This window comes from Hippocampus zosterae, chromosome 3 (assembly GCF_025434085.1).
Source record: "Hippocampus zosterae strain Florida chromosome 3, ASM2543408v3, whole genome shotgun sequence".
NCBI classification, from domain to species: Eukaryota; Metazoa; Chordata; class Actinopteri; order Syngnathiformes; family Syngnathidae; genus Hippocampus; species Hippocampus zosterae.
The window spans coordinates 21,819,446-21,846,128 of NC_067453.1; the positions used below are offsets into that span (position 1 = coordinate 21,819,446).

The 26,683-nt window shown below is 42.8% G+C and overlaps 1 protein-coding gene and 4 non-coding genes across 5 annotated transcripts; all 5 read right to left on the bottom strand.

Annotated features, from left to right (window-relative positions):
* Positions 1 to 713: 713 nt before the first annotated feature.
* Positions 714 to 24,469, bottom strand: polr3b (polymerase (RNA) III (DNA directed) polypeptide B). The gene is made up of 28 exons (XM_052061572.1): positions 24,156 to 24,469; positions 22,874 to 22,906; positions 22,666 to 22,722; positions 22,445 to 22,509; positions 22,104 to 22,179; positions 21,005 to 21,105; positions 20,550 to 20,641; positions 20,323 to 20,440; positions 19,736 to 19,844; positions 18,083 to 18,205; positions 15,494 to 15,610; positions 15,276 to 15,410; positions 14,051 to 14,212; positions 13,628 to 13,828; positions 13,232 to 13,394; positions 11,759 to 11,912; positions 11,609 to 11,683; positions 11,428 to 11,526; positions 10,640 to 10,767; positions 8,547 to 8,756; positions 7,760 to 7,918; positions 7,159 to 7,276; positions 6,319 to 6,461; positions 4,233 to 4,336; positions 2,231 to 2,397; positions 1,552 to 1,665; positions 1,281 to 1,454; positions 714 to 977 (listed from the first exon to the last, which is right to left on the bottom strand). The coding sequence occupies exons 1-28, from the start codon at positions 24,225 to 24,227 to the stop codon at positions 848 to 850; spliced, it is 3,399 nt and encodes a 1,132-aa protein (XP_051917532.1). The 5' UTR covers positions 24,228 to 24,469; the 3' UTR covers positions 714 to 847.
* On the bottom strand, positions 21,321 to 21,392 carry trnap-agg (transfer RNA proline (anticodon AGG)). Its single transcript has one exon. It is a non-coding gene; the product is annotated as a tRNA-Pro (tRNA).
* A 1,411-nt stretch (positions 24,470 to 25,880) lies between the features above and the next one.
* Positions 25,881 to 25,952, bottom strand: trnap-agg (transfer RNA proline (anticodon AGG)). Its single transcript has one exon. It is a non-coding gene; the product is annotated as a tRNA-Pro (tRNA).
* Positions 25,953 to 26,175: 223 nt separating this feature from the next.
* On the bottom strand, positions 26,176 to 26,247 carry trnap-ugg (transfer RNA proline (anticodon UGG)). Its single transcript has one exon. It is a non-coding gene; the product is annotated as a tRNA-Pro (tRNA).
* A 212-nt stretch (positions 26,248 to 26,459) lies between these two features.
* trnap-ugg (transfer RNA proline (anticodon UGG)) lies at positions 26,460 to 26,531 on the bottom strand. The gene has a single exon. It is a non-coding gene; the product is annotated as a tRNA-Pro (tRNA).
* Positions 26,532 to 26,683: the final 152 nt, after the last annotated feature.

A 26,683-nucleotide genomic window follows, 5' to 3' on the forward strand; every position in this document is an offset into this window, starting at 1 on the left:
TTTTGTCGACTTGACATGAATGTCACTCAATACAAAGCAGGTTATGACATCATCACAGGAGCTTTTATCAGCTACAAGCAAAACAAACAAAGTCCTTTCATTCATGATTTCAACTCTGAAATCAAACTGGGGGACAATGGGGATTTCATCTTATTATATTGGCTTTATCACACTGCTAATTACCAATGTTTTGTGAGGGAAGGAGCTTCTACTACACAGGTCAAAGCCCTATCAAATGGATAAGTGGTCCCTTGCCGCCATATTGCGGCCTTTAAATACATTTTGAAAGAGTCTTCGATTGTAGATTTTGACTATTTGCGGCAGGGCTTGGTCCTGATCAGCTGCGAGTAGCAAAGGATAACTTTAACTATCACCACAAGAATGCATTTGGATTTACTCACAAACCGGCTGATTAAATGGGAAATCTGGACTTGTTTAGTTGAACACTGTTATTCTGTTGTATGGATAGCAACAGGTAGATACACAGGTTGATTACCATCTGTCATCTAGAGTATTTCATTGTTCTGCCTGTCACTACTGGCATAGAACCACAAAATATTAATCGTAGTACATATTTTAGTGCACTGTATAAATCCCATTTTAAAAAATAATTTTAAAAAAACATATAGGATGGTTTTCGATTTGACAGGGTTTTTACAAAGTCTTGTGAATGTCAACATTCAGGCAAAATGAGCCAGAGCAAGAGTTGCATGTGAGAAATAATGTCAAGTGTTTATTTATGTACACAAACTATGATCATACTGCAGAAATATTATCCACATCAAAGAACAAAAAAAAAAGTGTAAGAAAAAGAAATGTTAGGCTTTTGCCTGTTTCCCTGGTGCTGTTATTCGTTGTAGCGCGACAGCTTGAGTCGGGGGATGATGTTCATGGACTGAAGCTCCTGAAAGAGCAGCTTGCAAGCGTAGGGGATGCGCAGCGACGACACGTGACATGACGACTTGCAGTAGTGACACCTGTGGAAGGTTGGGGAGCAACCGAATAGTAAGACGGTACTGTACCGGGCTGTGGATCATTTTCTTGAGGACCACAACATTTACAATATATTAAAACAGGGGAAAAGGAGTCACAATTTAGGACTTAGGACCATCCTTCTAGGACACCTGTCCACTTGGACGTGCAGTGCTAATCCCCATAAAAACCCAAATGTCTTAAAACCAAATGGACAAGTAACTTACTCGACATGTGACTTATATTTGTCTTGCACTACAATTATAATTAATGGTGCATTTAAGCATCCCGACGTGTGTGCATCTTACCAGCCAGAATAACCCAGAACGCCACACTGCCCGCACACGTCCACCTCAAAGGCGTCGCTGGAAATCATGAGGCGCTCCAGCAGTAACATGCTGGCGCCGTAACCGATCAAACAATCGCGCTCCATCTCACCCAGACGCAAACCTCCGTCTCGAGAGCGACCTTCTGTTGGCTGCCTGAAGACGAACCGGGAGGGGGGGGGGGGGGGGGGGGGGAATTAAAATGTGTTTTTTGTCAGAGTGCCTCGCAAGAGCGGTGGAAGTAAAAGCTTACCTGGTCAGGACGGCTCGGGGACCACGCGCTCGGGCGTGCATCTTGTCTAAGACCATGTGCTTCAGTTTTTGGTAATACACGGGTCCAAAGTAGATGTATGCCTCCAGTGGCTCACTGAGGGGATACAATATAAGCCAGTTTCTTTTTGTTTTTAATGAATGGTCCCCGGGCTTGAGTTTCACACTTATGGTCTAAACCTATGGTATAAAAGGTCCACTATCCTAACCCAACAACAAAGGTCTGAAAATAAACAAACAAATAAATAAATAAATAAATAAAACGAATACCCCAAACACACTAAATAAATAAATAAATACATGGCTTCATAAATACATAAATAGATAAATGGATAAAAAAATAAAAGCCCATTCAAGGGCGGCACAAAACTGCTGAACAAGAAACCAATAAGCACAATAACTAATTTTGTACATTTTTCCCCAATGGTTAATTTACTTCAAACTTTAATATTTTTGTGTTCCTATGTTTGTCCTGCATGTCATTCCAAAACCGCCAAAATATTTTCGGCATACTCATGTTGCAGTATAAGGCACTATAAGACCCAGCATCAGTGTAACTAAGACGCCTGCCATCGATCGCAATCGATTTATTTTCAAAATCGTTCAGCCCTAATAAGATGCAACATTTCAAAATGCAATGTGATATTCATAGTGATGTTTACCCAGTGATGCCAGAGGTAACGTAGTCCTTTCCCTGGTAGTTGTATCCATAGCGGATCAGGTCCTCGCACACATCCTTCACTTTGCTGCCCCCGAAAGCCGTGCCGTAGTGGAAGCGTCCGTCCAGGACTCCCGCCTTGCCGGCCAGCAGCTCAATAAGCTTCCCCACCTGACACGAAAAAGTTTGTGTTTATTAGTGCTTCTGTGTGTCACTCATATTCCACTCCATGATACCATAAGATGCATTAGATCAGGGCTTCCGAACCTGTACAGAGCCTAGACACACATTTTAAGATGAGAAAATGATCTCCCACAACACACTGGTTGGGAATCACTGCATTAGGGAACACGTGTAACTCCCAGCTGAGGGTGACTGATTTTGGCAATTTGGCTAAGGTTGCCCCCGCACAACCCTTGACCCCACCACATAAAAGGCCGACACCTACTCTCCTTCTGCGGAGATGTCCTCCGCAGCCAAACATTGCTGAGCGCTCGCCATGGCGATGGCGGCGGCTAGCAACCACGCTGGCACTAGCAAGTTGAGCAGTAAAGATCACTGCTGATTTTACAGGCAGAGACGCTGCAAACGTTTTCTGTGAACGTTTGATAAAACAAGCAACACCCTGGTGGCGTCCGTCGCCATGGCGACGGCTATCTGTTTGTGCGGTGCAGTCATACTGTCGTTCAGTCAAAAGGACTAGAGCCCTGGGTGACAATGATAACCTCAGGAGGAGATAATGAGGCTTTTGTAACCCTAATGGGATACGCACAGATATGGTTTTCAATACAAAAATCTGTTACAAATTGGAGTCGTTTTTCTTGCGTGTCAAAAGTTCTCTATGTGACAATTTCCTTCGATTTGTTTTTTAAATCTATCCTTGGAGTGCAACCCACCCCCCACGAACTGTTCCCAAGTCGATCGTGGGTGGTGTTACAGGGAAATTGGGGGAGGGGGGGGGGGAATATGTCTGTGTGTGTGTGTGCGTTATTAATGTTATTATATTTTTATTTGTTTGTGCACACTGCACCATAAGCATCCTATCAGTTTCACATTCACAAACAAATGTATATTTCAAAAATAAAATAAAAAAGGAGTTGACCTTTAACCAACTGTGTCATGCGACCTGCATCACCGCAAGTGATTAGCGGTCAGGAATCTGCAATTGCAGCTTGCGATTACAACTGTTGCAATATACCAGTTTTTTTCCTTTTCCTTTTCTTTCTTTTTCTTTTTTAAAATTCTCATTCAAAGTTCGTTTTATCTGCAATTCACCGATGGCACTGGCGAAGAATGGGTAACTGGAGCACCAGGAGAAGCATTTCAAAACGGTACATGTATGAACAATAGTTTATGCACTTAACACGCTGCAAGAGTGCGTTTCCCATTTTCTGTTTCGTTCATGTTAGGGGCCATTATGACTGTTGCACATCATGGCATGCGTGCGTGTGTGCATGTGCGGGAATGGGACGACCGCGGATGATTGTTGCTTGAAAAGTAGATCTTTGGTTGGGCACCCCTGAACTATCTCCCATTCAAGTGCAATGACACCTTGACTTACAAGTGGCTAATTCCGGGTTTTTCCAGTTACGAGCTATCGATTGGTCAATATTTTGCTTTGTGTTGAGAGTCAAAATGTTTGACGCACTTCCTAAGGTTTATTCAACAATACCAACAGACAGACTCACAAATACAAAATGTGGTTAGCTCAAATGTCCTTATATTTCAGGGTAATTACGCCACCTGTTGCATAACCAAGCACTTGACAGCCCAAAATTGTACATTGGAATGTGCCATGCACTCTCTCTCTCTCACATGGGAGTAAGGTCATAATTAGAGTAAATATTTGCACGGAAAACACTTGCAAGCCATAAGTACACAGCAATCACATATTCCCACATGACTACGTATTCCTATGCGTTAATTACACACCGTTCGTAACCTTGGAACTGACCATGTTGGTGTGGTCGCAAAACGAGGAGTAATGGATGCTGAAACTAGCATACCGTCATTCGGGAAGGATAGCCATGTGGGTTCATGATGATGTCGGGACAAATGCCTGTGTCACAGAAAGGCATGTCCTCTTGAGGGACGATGAGGCCACAGACACCTGAAATATACAAACGTATTGTTGTTATTGTAAAGCATTAATAGTACAGCTTCGTTTTTGTCAGATGTTTATCCGTTTACTGTGTTTCTGTCCTTTTTTTGGGTTACATTTTTACCTGAGTTCTATTCAAGGTTTTTGCTGGATTTTGTTTTGCCGGATTTTTAAAATTGAGGTTTTTATTGTATTTTTGTCATTTTTTTTCGCCGCATATTTTTAATTCAACCTACTGCAGGAGTTCCAATCCTATCTTTTTCTTACTGTGGACTTCTGCTGGATCATTTCCTCCCTCATGTGGACAGACGGGCTCTCCTTTATGATTCGTCAAGCAGCCCCGTAGACGAGAGTTTAAGTGGGAGTGCAAATGTTTGCGGAGGGGGCCACGGTACTCTTGCCTGGCCAGGACAAACAGATTTTAGGCCCATTTGAAAATGAAAAAAAAAAGAAGGAAAATCGGGAACACAGAGAATGAGATACAGAGCAGGAAATGGAGAAAAGGTGCTTAAACTCGACAGTGAGAGCAGGATTACACATGGCCAACCCTCAGCTCAACTCAGAGGAAGTGGAGGGTGAGCGTTTGGAGAGGAGATATTGAAACCTCTGCACGTGGGAAAAAAAAATAGATAAATCCTTTTTTGGCCTGCCTTGCCCATGTCACTGACTGCTAATGTTGGGCAGGATGTTGCGACAGGATGTTGACCGGCAACAAGCGCTGCGTTTTACTGGAAAGTCGTCCAGCAGCAGGAAGCTGCAGTCTGAATGGGAGCGGGAGGAAGGCCAACATAGTCAAAGGGGTGAGGGAGCGAGTAAACGTGTCGAAGAAAAATATAGAAAGCGGGGTAAAATAGTGGGGAAGGTGAACGGTGAGGACCGGGCAGCGGTTCCCATGGCAGACGTGCTCTGTGTTGTTTGTTTTGTGTGAAAGTGGATGATAAAAGAGGCATGAAATCAGCAGAGAAAAGCGAGACAACAGCGAGGGTCCAGCGCCCTTCATCACAGCACTTACAGCTCCATGCCGGCGGCTTGCACAATGGACCACCCCCCCTCTTTCTCACTACATCCAACACACACACACAACCTACAGCTGTGTGTGTATGTGTGTGACCGGTAAATAATTAACTTATTCTGCTCTGTTGACCGGGACTTATAGAACCAGTCATGAGAAGCTGGAGGAGACTCACATCTAATTAAATAACAAAAACATATACACTGTAGGTTATACAAAAAATTGAGAACAAAAAAAGAGATTTTGTTCCCAAGAAGTAGCACTTCTTTTCACATTATCTGTAAATATATGTTTTTTCATTAAAAATCTGTGAAAGTTGATTAATGTGGGGGGGGTGGGGGGATGACACAGTTTGCTAGTTATCAGGAGAAATAAAGTATGTACCAGAAATAGGGGTGGGGGGGACATGCTCTGAATAATGTCATTGTCATTTGCTTTTCCTCTAAACGAAGGAAAAAGGATTGAAATCACAAATCGCTTTTTTTAAACAATAACAACAACAAAATAAAATTTACATTGTCTCTCCATCAAAACGTATTGAGTTCTTCTCTACAGTAAGTGACCACCTTGACAAAATCCCCCCTCCCGGACTAACCCTTCGGTGACCCCGCGCTCTCCGTCACGATGCGAGACAGGAGACATTGTCCTGTTCTGAGCTGACCGCCCTGTGGCCACCGCCTTAATGAAGAGAGTAAATTATGCACGGCGCCAGTTAGCTTTTTTTGATTAAAACATCATAGAGGCACCTCTATAGGGGAGGTTCCGGTCGTCAACAATGAAGGTTGTAAACACTTTTTTTTCCGGACAGAATACTGTTGGGGTGTAATAAATTTGCATAGTGTGGCACAGGACAAAGAGCCAATTAATTGAAAAGAGCTCTAGAGTGATGAGGACACATGCAGTAGCGAGGGAGGGAGCAAGGGATTCAACAACCTGTGGAGTTGTCTTGTACAACAGGTTTCCCTTGCCCCTCGCTCACCTTTCTGTCCATGCCGACTGCTGAACTTGTCCCCGATCTCGGGCCTCCTGGTTTGCCTGAGAAGAATCTTGATGAGGAAGGCGTCTTCGGCGTTGGACGAGATCATCACCTTCTCAATGTATGAGTCTGTTGAGCCCTTGTAGCTGCGAAGCGAGAGGGCAACATAATATTTATCGCAAAAAAATAATAAAAATAACACAGTGGTGGCATGGTGATGCGCCTTAATTCCTAATGTTCATTGAGCGAAGTTTTAGCTTAAAAAAATCTCACAAAAAGGTATAGTGAGTAGCAGCTTTTATTTTTGAAAAATAACACAAAATTATATCAATGCAGGGAAGAAAAGAGCAGTGAAAGAATATTTTATAAAGAGTAACTGTTTGTTAGGATAAGTCGAATCCCACCAACAGCTGTTTTGTTGAAGGTGTGCCTTGAGGAGGCGTTGCTGGGTGAGTGACGTAAGAAACATGACTGATTAGTTTCGTGTGAATTTTTCAACGTGAGAGCTGGCTTATTGTAGCGCTTTGTTAGTGTTCTCTAATATTCTCAATGTATCGCCATAAATACTGAAACAATGACTTTGACTAACTTCAAATCAAATTTGGGCTTGTTTAGTTCAAAGATATATAATTTTTTGTATGAATGGCAACAGGTGGAAAGACGGGAAAACTGTATCCTCGGCCGTCTAGTGGAAGAGCATTTCATTGTGTCTGCCTGTCACTCACAAAATGTCAGGGAGGGTCCAGGGTATGGTATAAGTTTTGCCTGAAGTCGGCTGGGAGAGGCTGCAGCTCCCTCCAACCCTGACAAGGATAAGCAAACGGATGGGTGGATTAAGCTCACCTGAGGGGCACTTCTTTGTATTGAGGCTGGCCTGGCTGTGTGCTGCCCTCTAGTGGCGTCTGAGTGACGGTCGGCATGGATTTGTTTACCAGCAGCTGCTTGTTCTCAACTCGCTCACCTACAGCGCAACATGGGAACACAATTGCCAGAGTTCAACGCACTTGCTAGTTGCAACGGGTCCACAGTTTATGACGTCAACAACAGTTCTGAGGTTAGGAATGGTGCACAAATAAACAGTTCGCTGGATAGTGTGAAAATACAGGGTCGCACAGCACACAAAAGCGTGTTCAGTTACTGACTGACTTGCACTTTTGTGTTTGATTGTTTCATACTTTTTGTTTTACCTTCCCATCCTTTAATGGAATGGTGCAAAAATGTGGTCCATTAATTTGGTACTTTACAACACATTTGCTAAAGGAAATGCAAAACAAGTGATCGAATTATACTGCTGAGTGGAAAACCAAAAAAAACGTTTAACATTCTAATTCTAAATATTTGAGAAGGGGCGCGGATTACTTGCGCTTTCCGCAGCAGGGCTCAGCTCAATAAAGTCAAATACACCAAATCATGCTGGGCAACATTCGGTCCTCCAGCTATTCACCTGGGGAGCAGATCCCATCAGCATCCAGGACCTTGTGTCTCCAGATGGGCTTCCTAGTGGCAGCATCAAGCATGGGGCCCAACACCTTATCGAAGGTTTGGTTGGTGTAACGCCGAAGGTTGCACTTGGCGTTTTTGTACACCAGACAACGACCAAAACCTGAAGGGAGCGTCGGTATTAGTACTGGTGGAAGATGAGGGACAGCAGTACCATTAATTAATTCACTCCCAAAGACGTTTTTAAATGTCTTTTCAGACTTGGTCCAGAATTGGCTGGTACTGAATGAGTTAAATGCACTGACCTACATTTACAATGTCAATTTGAAACTTAGTCGCATGAAATTAAAATACTTTGACAACAGTCAATTTTCCTTACTTCACAGCATTTTCCTTGGCTGAATTGCTTCTAATCCATGTATGAGGATGTCTAGATTTTTTTTGTCCAATTAGATTTCAGCCTCTATGTGTTGCCACTAATCAATCTGCCCAGGGGCTTCAAAACACCAATTAGCAATGGGACGGGTTGCTTTAACCAATCAGATTTAAAATGTATTTGTCCTCACAGGGGCCAGTGTGCTGGCCCGGGCTGACATCTGCATTTCTCTATCTTCTGATTGTGTGCTCAGCCCAAAACCTGTTATAACCAACTTAAACAAGCAAAAAACCTCAGTAGCGATTTAAACACATTCATAATAATTTCATGTTATTGTCATCTTATTAGATAAAGATTATGCTGTTATTTTTGTCCAGGATGGACTTCAGGTGTTCCTTTGTCAACTGTCTCCCACCTCTGTCCAGCGATGCTTTATTGAGGACAAGTGCGTCCTCGATGTCGTAGCCGCTATAGCTCATCACGGCCACGGTAGCGTTCTGACCAGCAGGAAGCTTCTCAAAGTCGATCAGCTCAATGGTTTTGGTTTTGACCATAGGCCTCTGCGGGTATGCCAGCAGGTACATCAGCGTGTCAATGCGGTTCCTCTGGTTGTAGCCAATCGTACCTAGAGACAGGAATGCTCACTTTTTATTGGCACCGTCAGAGATATACTCATTTCAAGATATATTCGTTTTGTTGATTGCAGCTTGATGTTGCGTAGGAGTACACTGCACTAACGGAGAGCTACTTCAAATACGGATGTCTTTCAGCGCTATGGTCCACTAGGAGAGATGCAGTGTAATTAACAACAATAAAAAGAAGCAGGAAGGTCCTGAACTGATCTCGAGAATAGATAATGTAGTACCCACAAAGCAAAAACAAAATAGATGTCTGTGAGTATTGTGATATGCTCTGCTTCTATTTTGCCATTTCTTGGACATAAAAGGTTCAGAATTACGAAAAAAATTATGCTAGTTAGCCCAACACATTTCCCTGCTCGCATTAAGCTATCTGATTTTCACTACACCAAATTATGAGGATAGAAAATCAATAGAAGTGCTTTTTATTCTCTTTTGTTTTATGTAACAGGTTTACAGTAAAATTCTTTTTTTGAGAGCTATTGGTCCACACTTTCGCCATTTTGTCTCAGTGTTATGGTAGAATCCCTTACAATATATGAGTTGCGAAAGTCAGAACAGGCAATCGGGAATCTGAAAGGTACCACCCACGATAAATTAGTAACCTCCTCTGAATTTTTAAATGTCTCATTGCTTTGATGGCCATTTCAGTCAACTCTGAATAAGAATTTTGGGTTTTTTGGGGGTGCAGTTTTACTTCGCCAGTGAGGCGGAACTGGCTGAGTTATGGCATAATTAATGGCCTCCCCGGGAGTCTTTGACATTTGTCACATGCGATTACTTGACAATTGGGCTACAAGCACAGAGCCGGTGATAATAGGCCCAGTCCGCACAAGCAAGATTTGCACATGTATAGGCTTGTCCACACAAAACAGAGCAGGCCAAGGATATTGGGCCAAATATAGTTCCAGTCTGTGTTTTTTGTAAAGATGGGGGGCGAAAGAGTTGCAGCGGGGGTTACGAATGTTAGCAGGGCCATTTGGGGAAGTTGTGGTTACCAGGGAGCTGCGGGTGTGCTCTTTCGCAGCTGAGCACACCGACCCCCCTGAGCACAGCCAAAGCAGACACAATGAATTGCTAATGATACTCGGGCTGATTGGCAGGGAAAGGGCCTCCGCACACACACGGTACAATGGAGGACCTACGCAAGCGCTCCATGTTTGATGTCCATGCGCATACACTCACAAGCAAAAACGTACACAAGCATACACAAAAGAGAGAGAGGCACAGGAAAACACTTAAATGATTGTGTTGTGCCCTATACAGTGATTTTGTTGCGCTTTTGAAATGTGTATAGGATTCCGCTATCCAATGCCATCAATGTAGCCCAAAATGCATTTAAAAAGTAGTGAATGATCAATACAAAAATGTTTGAAAAATATTCTATTACCTAATAGAATGTTTTTGTTTTAGAGTGAGGATAGGAAAGAACACTTTGTGATTGTCTCTAACACTAATATTGTATGATCACTTTGCTGTAAAACAGGGTAAACATTTTTTGCGTTAAAAAAATGCATGCCATCCCACATTGCGCTGAAAATTGGGTATGTGTTTGAATTTGGCACTAGGCAAATTCACAAGTGGAGCACCACATCACAACACGGATGGACATAAAATACTTGGCCTTAATTCTGTAATATATACTCAGCTTAAAACAATTTTATAATGGGAGAAGGGAATTAATGGAAAACCCTAAACACAGCCAATGAAAAGCAGCAGATTTAGTAGTTTACAATTGTGTTCAAGTGATATGAAACCACTTTGCTGGTTTGAGGTACGGCGCCAATCTCAAGGGGGGATGTTTGAGAAGGAATTGGAAACCTTCCTGAACCAACGACTGAAATTACTTGCTCGAATGTGTCGCTCTTACCCATGGCCTGCTTGCCCATAGCGCACTGGTATGTGTTCCTGGGCGATTGGTTGTGGTGGGGGTAGGGAATGAGGCCGGCGCACACCCCCAGAAGCGTGAAGGGCTCGATTTCCAAGTGGGTTGTGTCTCTACAGGGTGAAAATATCAATAAAACATAAAATGCTGATGATTTTGGAATTGCATTTATATTTGGCACAATAGTGCTCTTGCTTATGTATGTATGTATGTATGTATATATGTATACAAGTACAGTATGTAGTGTGTTCCAAGTACCATACCGGTACGAGTATCGTACCGTGAATTTTAGCTGGTAAAAATTACACAATACCTAATTCAAAGTCTAAGGCTTGAACACGGTAAATAAAAACCAAAGTTAAGATGTATACATTACCACATTCACAGCTATGCCATGGTATCGTTCCGTGCCAGTATCAAGATACTTTATGCGGTTACAGTATCAAAGACAAAATATTGGAATAGCGACGTCCCTACAGCTCTGTATGTGACATGCGATCTAAACTAAAGTAATGGTAAAATATCAATTTAGAGTCATTTTTAGTGGGAGCTTTTGGTGTCTGTTTTTATTGTACTTATTCCAAAACAAGGACCTTTTTTGTTGTTCCTGTAGCCCTTCATTTGGTTTCGTCGATTGGGATGAAATAACTGTATAACATAACACGCATAACGTCCCAAAAAAAGTCTAGTAATCCATGCGCAGAATTGAATAGAAGATCGGTGGTTATTTCCATCAGTCGTTATTTCAGAACAAATCGGTGAACACTACTCACTTGTCTATCATGTGCTCGTAAAGGGCGATTTGACAGTCGTTCTCCTCGTTGACGTCCAAGTACTCCACCAAACCTTCATGCAGGAAGTCCTCAAAGGATCTGGGGTGGATAAAAATGTGTATCAGACAAGCACCAACCAAGGCCAAGCGACAGCTGCGATCTTAAAAATGGTGGGCATTACCTGTAGCCTTGCGACAAATCCTCAATGTGTTTGTTTTTTACCATGGGTTGACCCTTTTTCACGATAATGTACGGCCTACAAAGGGAACAAATGTGAAGACTTGACCTTTACATTGACTTTCTAGTTAATTCAACCCGTGACCTGACCTACCTGCAGAGGCGTCCTCCATCCGATGAGATGTACACGCAGCGGTCGGCCATATTGGTGGAGATGGACACAAACTCGTTGATGAATCCAGCCCTGCGCATCAGCCTGAAGGTGCTAACAAGCTTGGGATGGTCGCGAATGACACCGAGAATGTTTCCTGCAGACAAGGGCAGTGAATTACATCAAATACATCGTCTATGTTCCGCAGTACAACATTCACAAAACGTTTGACATTTCTGGATGAACCCAGAATGCATAGGAATTTTTGAGTCCAACTGGTCAATGTTCCAGTAATTTTTGGGATACCAGCTCACCCCCGATGCAAATGAGGATATGCGTTACACAAAATAGAGGACTAGATGGATTACGCTTACTTTTAATACCAATCAGTAGAAATCTTCACTGATGCTTCAAAAAAGTGTCACCTAACTGAAAATTTACAATTTATGTAAGGTGCAATAAGTGGCAAGCTAAAGATGGAAGTACAATATCGATATTAAAAACTGGGTATCTACAGTATGCTGAGTCAAAAACAATAAAATGGCTGACAGCAAAGTAATTGGCATTTTTACAGATTGCAAAACAGCAGCATGTATGCCAGCATTCTCGCAGTACTTTATTTACTTTTTGAGGTTAATGCTGTCAAATGAGATAAGATTTTAAAGGCTTGAGGTGGGGTGTCCACATTTGTAACCATAATTGCAATTTGCATTAGGTTCACGATGCGGGCAAAAGGAGCCATTCTGAGGTTCTCTTCATATCACATCAAACAGGCGAGTCAGTGGAGAACAGAGTAGATTGTGTGTGCGTGCGTGTGTGTGTGTGTGTGCGCGCGCGCGCGCACGCACGTGCGTATGTATGCACACCGAACATACTTGAACACCTGCTGCTTGTAGTTAATTAAATACTACAGCAGCTAACAACATGTGACAGTTATCAGTAACCACACAAACACGGAGTAATTAAAGCGCAGTAAACTACTGCTGTGAAATGAAAGACACATTATAGAAAAAGGAACATTTCCCTTATGCACTCACAAGGAGGATTAAGAGTTTGCTCTGGAGTGATCTAAAGCAGTGTTTCCCCAACCTTTAATGAGCCATGGCACATTATTTTACATTTGTAAAAGGACACAACAAGTATCCTAAAATAATGAGTATTTCGTCTAAATTTATTCATAAATTCATTTTGTGCGTATTTGAACACGAAGCTATTCTGTTGTGTGAATGGCAACAGGTGCAGGCATAGTTTGTTACTTCTGCCATTTAATCGAGGGGCATTTCATTGATAAGCCTGTCACTAGAAGTCGCTGATGTAGACAATTTGTTTGTAGAAAATCCTTTTCAGACGCCAGAATTAAGTGAAACTGGATCATTCACAGCGGCACACCCGTTGATCGCTCATGTCACAGCGTGGTCTAGAGCAAAAGAGCATCTCATGCTATTGCTCAGCGCGCGCATGAAGTGAATGTTTTACCATTGAGGAAGACGAGGAAGACGCTGGGGTAAGAGAGCTCCTCTCCACACAGCAGGTTGACGTCCTCCACACCCAGGTTGAAGGCCAGCTTGATGATGGGACTGTCTTCCATGTCGGTGGTAATGTGTGTCATCAGAGCCAAGTTCTTCACCAGCCCGCAAGCCTACCACAACAAGTTGACAAGACATAACGTATATCAAACCAAGCGTTCCCATTAAAATTAATTGAAATGCCATTGTTACAACCCCATAAAACACCAATTTGTGTTTTAAAATTAAACGCAGAACATGCATCGGCGACAGAAACTCTTCCTTGCCCACAAGCAAAAGCATGTAAACCATGGTACCACTTAACCAGGAGCAACAGAACCAATGAGGAGTGCATGAGCGGGCTCACCTCGCCTTCAGGTGTGTCGGACGGGCACAGCATGCCCCACTGCGAGGGCTGCAGCGAGCGCGGCCCGCTAACTTTGCGGGTCTTCTCGAACTGCGAGGAAATCCGGGTCATCATGCCCAGAGCCGAAATGTAGGAGAGGCGAGACAACACCTGCGTCACACCATGACGGTCCATCTTGAACCTTTTCAATGACCAATTCCCCTATGACATGAAAAATATATGGATATGGTTAAAAATCAATTGAATTCATGCTTGATACATCCATTCATTTTCTCCAGTGATTGTCGCTGGTCGTGAGCCAATTGAACGGCGACTGTAGCATAAAAAAATTCACACTCACATTCAAACCTAAGGACAATTCGGGTCTTCAAGTTTAATGTAATTAATAGTTGAGCCCTACTTCCACAACACCTAAACACTCACAGTGGAAATGGCATTGATCATGCCATTGGTGATCTGGTCCTGTCTCATGTGTTTGACCACATCAAACTGCGCCGCCCTCTGTTTGGGGATGACCTGGTCAGCAATCTTCTTCAGCTCAGAGTTGAACTTCTTGAACAGGTCTTCAAAGAGCAGGGACAGAAGCTGCGAGAGGCCAAAGTATGTGCCCATCAGTTTTGCTTCAAATGCATTCAGATATGTCAGTCAGTTGAATTGTGTGATTTTACAGTTATAGACAATAAACAACAAATGACAAGATGGGCCAGAGTGATGTTTCCTGTCCCGTCTCCCTCCTCCCCGCCCTTGCCTTAGCATACGTCACGATAAACAGGCTTGAAATTAATCAAGAAATTAAGCTTCCGTTGCACAGCCTGGCCAATTAGTTGAATGTCAGGGAAGCATAATTGGAGAGTGAGAAGATTGTAGGAGTAAGCCCCTTTTTAAAGAGTACTCCCTCCCAGCTCTTGCTCTAGGTTGGGGAGGGGGGGAAATTAAAGGCCTTAAGACAGCAATAATGACATTATCAGAGCCTGCGGATTAGCTCAATCGCTCCAGTCAAGGCGGCACGTCTATTGTCAGCGTGCTGAAAAATCCCCACCGTTCTGCAGCTTTGGGATTTCGGTGCCACCGCACATCTCCCGCCTGACAAAGGCAGGCTGCAATACAAGCAGAGTTGGTGGGGGTGAAGAAAACAAAACAGGGAAAAGCAAAGCCGGGGAAAAATAATGAGTCTTATTAAAAGGAGGCGAAAACAAAACAAAACAAAAGATATGGGGGAGCTTTGAACCGATTCCTGTGTAAATGTTATTGTTCTCTTAAAATCTTCAATATACCAAAGAAAAATCAAAATACAAACAGAGAAGATCACCGTGGGTGTTGTTTGACGGCCACTGACCGTTTTTGTGTGTATATTTTGTCAAACAATTGTGAGGTTTGTCGTCTTTTGATGACGTTTAGGTCGGATGACCGTGAGCTGTGTGCACCTACCATCGGATACAATTTGTTATATCCACATACGAAAGAGGGCGGATTACAAAAAAACCCAAAATAAATGAAAATTTGAATTATGCTGTTCACATCGACTTGAAAAGACATCCAATACAATGTTGAGTTAGATTAAAAATAATAATCTTAATTGGAATTGACCTGCAGTGGGAACATAGCCATAATGTAACACATTGAAGTGTAATGGTGTACAGAATCGTACCTGTCCGGCCAACTCGAGACGTTTGTTGCCATAGTAATCTCTGTCGTCCACCTTGTTGTCCCCTTGAGCCAGAATCACCCTGCGTACCATCACCGCCAGGTAAATACACTTGGCTCTGAAGTTAAATTCTTTGACCTGTACACACACAATTATTACATTTTGTGCACCTGACTCACTTCACCAAGAACACACACAACTCTTTTCATTATTCCACATACAGGCACATGTGAGAGAATCAATGACGCCAGCAGTTCCCTGGCCTCCTCCATTTTGGTTTTCTTGGGTCCTCCCCACATGCGCTGCCTGCGCACTTTATTCCCAAGGTACTTCAGAGCCTGAAAATAACACAAGACTTCTGATCAAGACAATCATTATTTGTCAATATAGGGTCATTGGTGCGAGCCGACCCCGATTTGTACGCATGTCGGAACCTGGTGTAGACTATTACTAACCCAGGCCTATTTGTCAGGCTTCCTCAACTGAGGAAGATGAATGTGAGGAAGGCAGCAGGTCCAGACAAGATCAGTTCCTCAGGACCTGCTCTGACCAGCTGTGTGACATTGTCCAGCACATGTTCAAACTGAGCCTGAAGCTCCACAGCTGTGGAAAACTTCGTGCCTGGTTCCAGTGCCCAAGACCGCCCACCCTAAGGAGCTGAACAGCTACAGACCGGTGGCGCTGACGTCTCACCTGATGAGAGACCCGTCCTCGCCCACCTTTGACCGCTGGTGAGCCCGACACTGGAACCGCTGCAGTTTGCCTATCAGCCTGGCATCGGCGTGGAAGACGCCAGTATCTACCTCTTCCACTCAGTGCTGTCACACTTGAAGAAGGCTGGGAGCACTGTGAGAATCATGTTCTTTGATTTCTCCAGTGCCTTCAACACCATCCAGCCCAACTAACTGGGAGGCAAACTGCAGAACGCCGGAGTGGACCACCATCTCACAGCATGGATCAGACTACCTCACAAATCGGCCGCAGTACGTGAGGTTGCAGAGCTGTGAGTTGGACAGGCTTCTCTGCAGCACTGGAGCGCCGCAGGGGACTGTTCTGGCTCCATTCCTGTTCATCCTCTACACCTCGGACTTCAGACACGCCACTCCAAACTGCCACCTTCAGAAGTTCTCCGATGACTCTGCGATTGTTGGCCTCATTACAGAGGGGGGCGATCGGGAGTACAGGGGACTGACAAAGGACTTTGTGGACTGGTGCCAGCAGAATCTCCTCCAGATCAACCCTAGGAAAACTAAGGAGTTGGTTGTGGATTTCTGCAGGAAAAAGTCCTCACCAGCACCGATGAACATCCAGGGTATGGACATAGAGAGGGTGACCTCCTACAAGTACCTTGGTGTTCTTCTGAACGACAAACTGGACTGGTCTACAAACACGGACACCCTGATTAGGAAAGGACAGAGCCGACTCTTCCTACTCAGGAAACTGAGGTCTTTTGGGGTTCAGGGGTCACTCCTTAAGACGTTCTATAACTCGGTGGTGGCCTCGGCCATCCATTATGGCATTGTCTGCTGGTCAGGCAGCATCTCGGCCCGGGACAGAAAGAGACTGGAGCGACTGGTCAGGAAGGCCAGTTCTGTCCTAGGCTGCTCCCTTGACACTCTGGAGGAGGTGGGCAACAGAAGGATGCTAACTAAGCTAAAAAGCTATGATGGACAGTCCCTCACACCCTCTCCAGCCCGCCCTGACAGCACTAGGTAGCTCGTTCAGCCAGAGACTGTTACATCCGCGCTGCAAGGAGAGATACCAACGGCTCGTTCCTACCGACTGCTGTCAGGCTGCAGAGTAAAAAATAATAACAATAATAATAATAATTAAATAATGTGAAAAACAATTGTAAATAGCGCTGCGATTTATCCATTTTGGATTTATATTGCACTTAATTGAACGGTGTTTGTTTGTTTTTTCTTCTTTCTACCCACATTCTTGCTGCTGGAGGCTCTAAATTTCCCCAGTGTGGGACAAATAAAGGATATCTTATTTTATCTTATATTATCTTATCTGCCTTTAATTATATAGATTTAGGTCTCATTGTGCATGATACAATGACTCAGTGAACACCCTGAAAAGAAATGAGGGAGGCAGAAACAGGAGTGCGGGCAGCAAATGGTTGCTAGGACGCAAATGATGCCTCATCAGTGCATCATTTGCGTCCTCATTAAGAGGGTTGCTACTCTTAATGACATAATCTTTAGAAAAACACAAACAAATTGTATTCACAGGTGTCAAAAATAACATGACTTAACAGGCTGAAGGTGACAAAGAAATTTAAGGGTCTTCTGTCAAGAGGCGATATCCTGCTCTTCAGTAGACACATCCCATTCAGTGACATCACTCAAATGACTCGGTCATTATTCTCTTACAAAAACATTACCGGTAATTTTTAAAAAACTGCGATCTCATCGGAGTGTAATTGTGAAAATAGTCTATTATAATGTAGTACGATAATAATATTTGGTAAACCTCCAAAATCCACCAGGTTCCAGAGCGCAGTTTGAAACTAATCATGCCAAAACGATAACAGACTACCGGTACATGTCTGACTGTGGTTGTAGTGGTGTGCAGTGAGCCCTCGTTTATCATGGGGGGGTACGTTCCGGACCTACCCTCAATAGATGAAAATTTTAAACACAAATTAAGACACCGTTTTCAAACACATTTAAAACCTTTGCAGTAACTCTATAAAACCAACAACTGAAAACAATGTCAGGTACCGATTGGTGTGCCTTTGCTGATTTGACCGAAAGGGAAGGAAAAATGTTCAAATACCACCTGATTGTCAGTAAGTAAGCTACCTGGGTCTGTGTAAATATTTGGGCTTTCTGACACTCCTCCAAGCTTGGGGCGAAGCTGGCCATGACGTGGTCCTCTGTCCCAATCATCTGTACGATTTCCTGGTCACTCTCCACACCCATTCCCTGAGTGAAAGACACCCACAAGCTGTGTTCATCAATGGCTAATACATTTATGACAAGATCAATTGTGAAGCCTTTGCCAGCTCCTCTGATGAGCCAACAAAATGCATCCCTTTTCTGTTTTGCTTTTTTAGAATCTGAAGCACCTGTGGGAATCTCTGTGAAAGAACATTTGAAGACTGAAAGTGGAAATTACACAAAAAGATTTGTGTCGACAGGACCTCGCTGTGGCGGTGAACACACAGTGGACTTCTTACATCCACAAAAAGTGAGCAGAGGTGAACCAAGAAGAAAAATATGTGTGTGTGTGTGTGTGTGTGTGTGTGTGTGTGTGTGTGTGTGTGTGTGTGTGTGTGTGTGTGTGTGTGCGTGTGCGTGTGCGTGTGCGTGTGTGTGTGTGTGTGTGTGTGTGGAGTCACAGGAATTGTCTGTGACATTTGCTTATGGAAATGTGAGGCTGTGGGAACTGACGCGCTCATCGCGCACTGGACACATTTAGTTGAACCTATTCCATTTCCGTGGAGAGCCCCAGGCAGGATGGGAGACAAGCGCATGCAAATAAAGTGAGCACACAAAAGTGATAACGTCAAGATAATGACCCTTGCTCGGAAGACAGTCGGCGCTCAGGGTTGACATGAGATTTGCTCTCGGCGGGCAAAGAAGTTAATCATGATGCCAGCTGGCAGATTGACATTTTAAAGGAATGAAATCAGACAAGGTGCAGCATACTGAGCTAGCGGTTAGCATTTCACAGTTTTGAGGTCTGGGTTTGAATCAACAAATGTCTTCATCTATACGAGTGACAGTACAAATAAAAATTTCTTTGGTACTCCAGTACGGTCCGGAGTCACTTTTTTCTTTCACTTAATGTAGGTATAGGAGTTGAATCAGTACTTCTACTATTAACAGTCTTTCTTTCAACTTAAGTATAAAGTGTGTGTACTGTTCAACCATTGTAGCATAAGAACAAAATGCTGTAAAGCAGATGTGCCAGTTTTGGGTCTTGCAACTTGCTTAGCTAAACTTATGAAAGACTCAACTTGGTATTCATGAGACTCAACCTCATGGATAATGATTAGCATAAAGGATATACATGTTATTTTATACTCTCAGTTGTTCATTCAATCCTAGGTGTAAATATAGTCAGCAATGTTGTATTGGATTGGATTGGATACATTTGCAACGTTAATCAAAGTGATGACTTGACTTGGTTTAAATATAATAGGGACTCAACTTTACTTTGCCACAGGGACTCAGGATTTGCTTGAAATTTGAAGGAAACAAAGTGGATTTATCCCAGTTGAGTGGGAAAAAGAATGATTTACCTTCAGAATTATTTAGCTTAGGATAAGGGTAGCTTTTCTGAAATTCAGTTTTCAGTTGATAATTAGCTAGGAATACAGTACTGAAATGAACTGCAGTACTCTGATGTGACGGACGGACCTCAAACGACTTCGGCTGGGAAGTCTTTCAGTGCGCTTGCCTCCAGTGGTGATATGAAAGTGCTCTTGCGACACCCCCTGGTGCACACACCTTGAATATAATGGCGATGGGCGCATCCTCCGTCAGCGTGTTGTGCTTCAGGTAGAATCGTCCTTGTTTCACAATCATGTTTGTTCTACTTTTCTTCTCATGGGTGGAGCTGGAATAGATTGGGAGGAAGGTGGAGAGGTGTCACAAAGGAAACGGGGATAAGGAAGACAAATGTATCGCACCAACAGAAGAAATGTGAGTTTGAGAAGAGAAGGCCGATTTCAGGTACAATGAGTGAACAGTACTGAACAGGCTCTGCTTTTATGTTTTGATTCTAGGTAACATGTGGAGTATTCTCCTATTTTTATCTGAGAAATGTTTTGATGCCCCTTTGAATTGTTGTTTATGGATTATACTAATAGCAGAACATGAGTCGAAAATTCATTAAAAAACACCAATAATTAAATGCATTTGACATCTTCTAACTTGTACATTGTGTTTTGTTTTGGGGTTGTTGTTGTTGTTGTTGTTGTTTTGGGGGTTTTAACTGATACACAAATTCACCAGGGCATAGAATGGTTATTTTCTTCACCGTATGTTTTATGCAAAGCTGCTATGTAATGACGCTTTCTGCTTGTTGTCTCTACCTGGTAACTGAGGCTCCCACTGCACCTTTCCTGTCCTGCTCCACAATTATCCTGTTCTTGGACAGCTGCTCCTGGATCAGAATGACTTTCTCTTGACCTTTTACAATGAAATAACCACCTACATTGCCAGAGGGGTTAAAAAAAATCATACCCCATGTGACATAAACAATGACATATTTAAAGACTGAACTTAGTTTTAACAGTTAAAATGACACCAAGTACTGTACCTGGATCAAGGGGACATTCGTTGAGTTTGGAGAACTCCAAGGGTGTCTTTCCTGTGAGGACACAGTTGGAGCTACGCAGCATAATGGGCATCCTGACCAAACACATTCAAATTAACAAGTTAAAATTGCTGAAAGAGGTTCAGATTTATCTGACAGCGAGGCAGATGGAGCCCTTGAAACATAGGTGTAAAATTCAAGAAATGACAAACTAGTGTTGTGGCAATTTCCCCAAAAAAGAAAAGATTTAAGATAACATATTTGTAATTAATAAATAATCATTTTCAAATGAACTAAGCGAAATTGAATAATTTCCCAAGCTACCTCTGATCATATCTGAGAAAATACTCAAGGTACTTCTACATTCAGTCATAACTTTCCCGCTGAGGACACGCATAACTAAAATGTGGCCCATGATGAAAACAAGTTTGACATCCCTGACTAAAATTTATGGGTACCTTCCAATGGGCAGAGCATTGCGGATGACTCTCTGAGTGCCGCGTGTGTACTCTATGTCCACAGTGATGGGTGCCGAGTAGGTCATGTCTCGGAGACGACACTAGCACAAAGAACAAAATTGAAAGACTTGTATAAAAACACTGAATATTTTCAAATAATAGGTGGTATGCTTTCTCTTTTGTTCATAATGCAGACTAACGAAATGAAATTATATTTAATTCAACAAGAAAACATTTCTAAACCAACTGAGACAGGTTTTCAAATGCCCTGAAATCTATCTGTACATGCTGCTATTCCCACCAAAAGTTAAAAGGAGGGCTCGTCCGGGATTTGAACCCGGGACCTCTCGCACCCTAAGCGAGAATCATACCCCTAGACCAACGAGCCACACACATCCAGGCAAGACAGATGTCTACAAAAAGTGGTGATGTGGCACATCTTCAGGCTCACTTTGGACAATAGCGCCCCTATCGAGCACTCTATGAAAGCCTGAGTCAATAAAATAAATTTGGTAAAATGGAGTTTTTTTTTCCGGCCACACTGAAAAGAAAATATAGATGAGACTACAATCGTACAAAGAAAAAAAAAAGTAAATTCAAAGTTTACATTAAAAATATTAAGATTTTTTCTAGAACACAAGTTATTTTAAAGCTTATTTATATCAGAAAAATACATTTGTTAATTTTTATGAAATACTGTATATTTTTTAGATAAAAGTTTTGATTAACAAAAAAAAGGCGAATTATTTTTAAGTTATAGTTTGAGAATGGAAAAACATAAGAACAAAGACATTCAAGAAAAATAGACATTTTTACATTAAATATTTTCTGGTTTACAATATGTTAAATATTAAGAATATTTGAGGATGAAAAGACATAGAATGACATTGTGGTGTATTATCTCATTGTGCAATTTATTTTTCTTTTCAGGGTGGCACTGCTTTTGACTGGATTTACATACATCGGGAAATTTTCTTTTTAGTAATGAAAGAAAATGTCACAGATGACATGGCAAGTGGTGGCCTTTCGAATTACAGTATCCCAAATAATACAGTATTAGTATATTGTGTATTAACTTTTACAGAGTAAATTGGCTTACCTCATGAGGGGAGACTGGCCGGGTTACGTTGAAGCTCTCTTCTACATCAGGCATACCTATGTAGATATTGAGATATCTGCAAGAATAAAGAGACATAAAACGGAACGTAGCGATCAAACATTTGGGAGGTCAATGTCTAGAAATATCAAAGAGTGGAAATGAGCTGGCTAATAAATTTGGAATGGTTGGTGAACTGGTTTGGTTAACTAACAGATACATTTTAAAAATCTGATCATTAAATGAATACAAATCATGGAAAAGGTCATTGGTATGTCCACATTCTGAATAATGTCAATATTTGTCACTCTGTAGCCTATTGTCCAAATAGTCTGGTGACTTACTTGATGTACCACATCGGGTCCGCGTCACTTGTTATCTTCTCGTTGGCGCTCATGATTTTCTTGATCTGTGGAGTGGGATGTTGATCGTGTAATTACAGGCTAAGGGACACGCACATTTATGGACTCACACTAACCGATGGTCGTTCACGACATACGACCGCACAGACACACTCACAGATTTACATACATTCAGACACACTGATGGCTAGCTTGGGTTTTACCTCCACGTTGATGAAATAATTGAATGAGTCGATGTGCTGCTTCACCAAGCCTTTCACCTTCAAAACAAATGTCAGGAATTCAATTTTGTTTTATGTGACTTGATTTGGAGAAATTGCATTATGCTGTTTGGTGTGCATACACGTGTGCTTAGGGGGTCCTTCAAATATAAAAAAAAAAGGTAGACATAGAAGGTTCTGTGTGTTTTACCTTCAAAAAGGCAGGTAACAGCTTCCATTTTTCCTGTTGAATTCGACATACATGAAACAAGTTGGTCATTGACCATGATTTTCTTGATTTGTAACAGTTTTGTCATGTCGGGTAGCTGGCAGTTACAAAAAGTACAAGTGTGACGAAAAATGAAAAAAAAATACATATTTGACATTTAACCCTGGAGAACCCACAGGGTCAAATTTGGCCCCTATAAATTCTGCTACTCAAATGCTACCGTTAAATCCCATAGGGTCGAATTTGGACGTTAGAGGTTAAAGAAGTGAAATATTGTAATTATTTGATCGCATCTGTCCTCTCTGAGCTCATCCGCCCCTACACACCGCCCTGCTCCTCAGGTCTGCGGACCAGACATTATTAGAAGTACCAAGAACTAAACTGGGGGCGGCCCGGTAGTCCAGTGGTAAGCACGGTGGCTTCACAGTGCAGAGGTACCGGGTTCGATTCCAGCTCCGGCCTCTCTGTGTGGAGTTTGCATGTTCTCCCCGGGCCTGCGTGGGTTTTCTCCGGGTGCTCCGGTTTCCTCCCACATTCCAAAAACATGCGTGGTAGGCTGATTGAACACTCTAAATTGTCCCTAGTTGTGAGTGTGAGCGTGGATGGTTGTTCGTCTATGTGTGCCCTGTGATTGGCTGGCGACCGATTCAGGGTGTCCCCCGCCTACTGCCCGGAGACGGCTGGGATTGGCTCCAGCACCCCCGCGACCCTAGTGAGGATCAAGCGGTACGGAAGATGAATGAATGAATGAATGAATGAATGAATGAATGAATGAAAGAACTAAACTGAGGCTCAGAGGAGATCAAGCCTTTTCTGTTTCTGGTCCCTCTCTCTGGAATGACCTCCCACTGAACATTCGGCAAGCCTCCAGCTTTAAAACCCGCCTCATAACTCACTTGTATTCTTTGGTATTTGACTCAGATTTGTTCTTGGTTTTGCTGTTCGGTGCTTTCTACCGTATTTGTTACTGATCTGTTCCTTTACTGTTGTATATGTTAGTTGCTCCATCTACAGCACTTTGTATGCACCGATGGCTGTTTGAAAGTGCTCTATAAATACAGTTGAGTTGAGTTCTCTAGGGGGACTGAAGATACTGATGGTAAGACCGCACTAATAAAATGATTTGAATGGAGCCTTGACCTATAACAGGATTTGACTTGACTTGCCAAAGACAAAACGACTTGGAAGTTCTATTCGTGTGACCCCATCTTTGCATATTTGAATCGAACTCGTGGTGTCAACATGTCGGCGTGTTTCGACTTACCTCTACGGTGCTGACAGGAGCCGCCAGTTCCTGCTGGGACATGTTACAAAACTCGCCTCCCAGCACCTCCATCCTGACTTTAAATATTTTTAAAGTATTTTCAAAATGTTTATTTTAAACTCTTCACCATTCTATTAGTGTTTATATGCTGTCGGAAGTCGCTGCAGCATGCCTCCAAATGTGTGTTTCACTATAACACATCCGTATGGGTAGCGAAAAAAAGATATTGTTCCGGCAAAGGTAAGGTCCCGCGCGATGAAAACCGAGAAAATAACACACTGTCGTTTCGCAATCAGTAAATAACTTTAGACTTTCATCCGCAAAAAAAAAAAACATAAAACAACGAAATCCAATACTATTTTCTTTATTTTGGCGGCCTGCCTTGTGTTTTACTGTTAGACCGCAGAGAGGAACGACAGTTGATGTCAAATAACACATTTTTAAGAAGTACATTCAAAAATGATTTGCAAATAATAAACTGTAATATCGCGTTCATGTGAAGAAATTCAGACAAGATGACAATCAAAATCAATATTGTTTGGTTCATGTTCTGCCTGAGACCATGGTGCGTCACTGTAAAACCACCGCGTTGCTGGGAATAATTTAAAGTCCCACTGTTAAACTAGGAAAATAATTATATACTGTATTAAATTGAAAATATTAGCATTAAAATTGTATTTGGCGTGTGATGTGAATAAATTAAAACGTGACTTTAAAAAAATGCAACAAAAAGCCAATATTGCTTTTCTTTTCTTCCCCTGTACTGTATACTGATGTCCTAACCGTAGTACAGAGGCTGAACAGGCATATAACGTTGTCTTATTGCACAAACTTTATTGGCTTCCAACATAACACCCACACAAGCGTGAAGAACGCAGTGCTAAAACTTCCCGCTACCCTGCGCTACAACGCAGAACGATCACACTACATTTCCCATATGGAATTTTTTCTTAAAGGGACAGGTAAGGCCTGTAGCACTTAGATTTGCCACCATCTCCCCATCCATCCATCCATCTATCGCAAGGCACACATAGACAAAACACCCACTATTCACACTCAAAATCACACCACGGGATAATTTAGATGTCCAATTAACCTCCCGTGCATGTTTTTGAAATGTGGTAGGAAACCAGAATACTGGGAGAAACCCATGTAGGACAGGGAGAACATGCAAACTCCACACAGGAAGGCCACCGCCCAGAATCAAACCATGGACCTCCCCACTATGAGGCAGACGTGCTAACCAGTCAACTACCATGTCTCCCACTTTTCCACCAGTTGTTCATGATTAGACCTGCATGTAGTGAGGAGGCATTTTTAAAAAAAATCTGCTGTAGGCAGGGAACACCCTTAACCGGTTGCCAGCCAATTGCAGGGCACACAGAGACAAACAACCATACACGCTCGCACTCACACCTAGGAAAATTTTCGAGTGTTCAATCAGACCTGCCATGCATGTTTTTGGAATGTGGGAGGAGTACCCGGAGAAAATCCACGCAGGACCAGGGAAAACACGTAAACTCCACACAGGGAGGCCGGAGCTGGAATTTAACCCAATACCTCTGCACTTTGAGGTCAATGGGGTAACCATTGGGGCACCGGGTTGCCCCACCTGGCACTAGTCATACATATTTTCAGTGGTTTTCGTGATATGACTTACATGAAGAACTTTGGTCGAACTTATGCCATTGGTGGTTGAACACTTACCAAAACGTGGAAAAGAATGGGCTCGTCCGGGATTTGAACCCGGGACCTCTCGCACCCTAAGCGAGAATCATACCCCTAGACCAACGAGCCACAATTTTTAAATGGAATGTCCCCATTAAAAAGATAACCTTGGTAACGTGGCAAAGTAGGGTAAAACTGCGCCTTGGTGTGGTCGTAAGTAGGAATTACAGTTTGGAAGCACGGATGATCACCGTTCACGACATTTCGGGGTGCCTTTTTGGCTGTGAGAATTGGAAGGGAGAAGGCGCATTAACCACAGAGGTGGACAAACTCATCTATATCAAGAAAAATTGGGCTCGTCCGGGATTTGAACCCGGGACCTCTCGCACCCAAAGCGAGAATCATACCCCTAGACCAACGAGCCACATTTATCGGAGTAAAGTCTCTATTTAAAAAATCATAAACTCAGGCACGGAGTAAAACTGCACTCCGTATGGTAACATGTAGACGTGACACCTGAGAAAAACGGCATATAACAAGTGCCGAGATTTTGGGGTGCCTTTCTTTATTGCTGTGAGAATTGGAATGGAGAACGCGTATTGCCCACAGGGATGGACGAACTCATCAACAAAACTTGGGCTCGTCCGGGATTTGAACCCGGGACCTCTCGCACCCAAAGCGAGAATCATACCCCTAGACCAACGAGCCACACTGAAGACATGAAACATTTACATATATAACAAAATGACTACAGCACAACTAAACTAATATGATGAATTCCATATCAGGCGGTGGGCATTGTCGTGGCAGTGAAGCTTAGTGGTATGGGTTTTATAATTAACATAAAAAAATTCTGAACT

Excerpts from the sequence above, each read along its gene's own strand:
- polr3b (XM_052061572.1), bottom strand. The coding sequence starts at position 24,227 with ATGGAGGTGCTGGGAGGCGAGTTTTGTAACATGTCCCAGCAGGAACTG. Across the intron at positions 19,845-20,322 it reads GTGGGAGCCTCAGTTACCAG|CTCCACCCATGAGAAGAAAA; the intron begins GTAGAGACAACA and ends AATCTATTCCAG. Across the intron at positions 18,206-19,735 it reads CCATCGCCATTATATTCAAG|GGAATGGGTGTGGAGAGTGA; the intron begins GTGTGTGCACCA and ends TCTTTCACTCAG.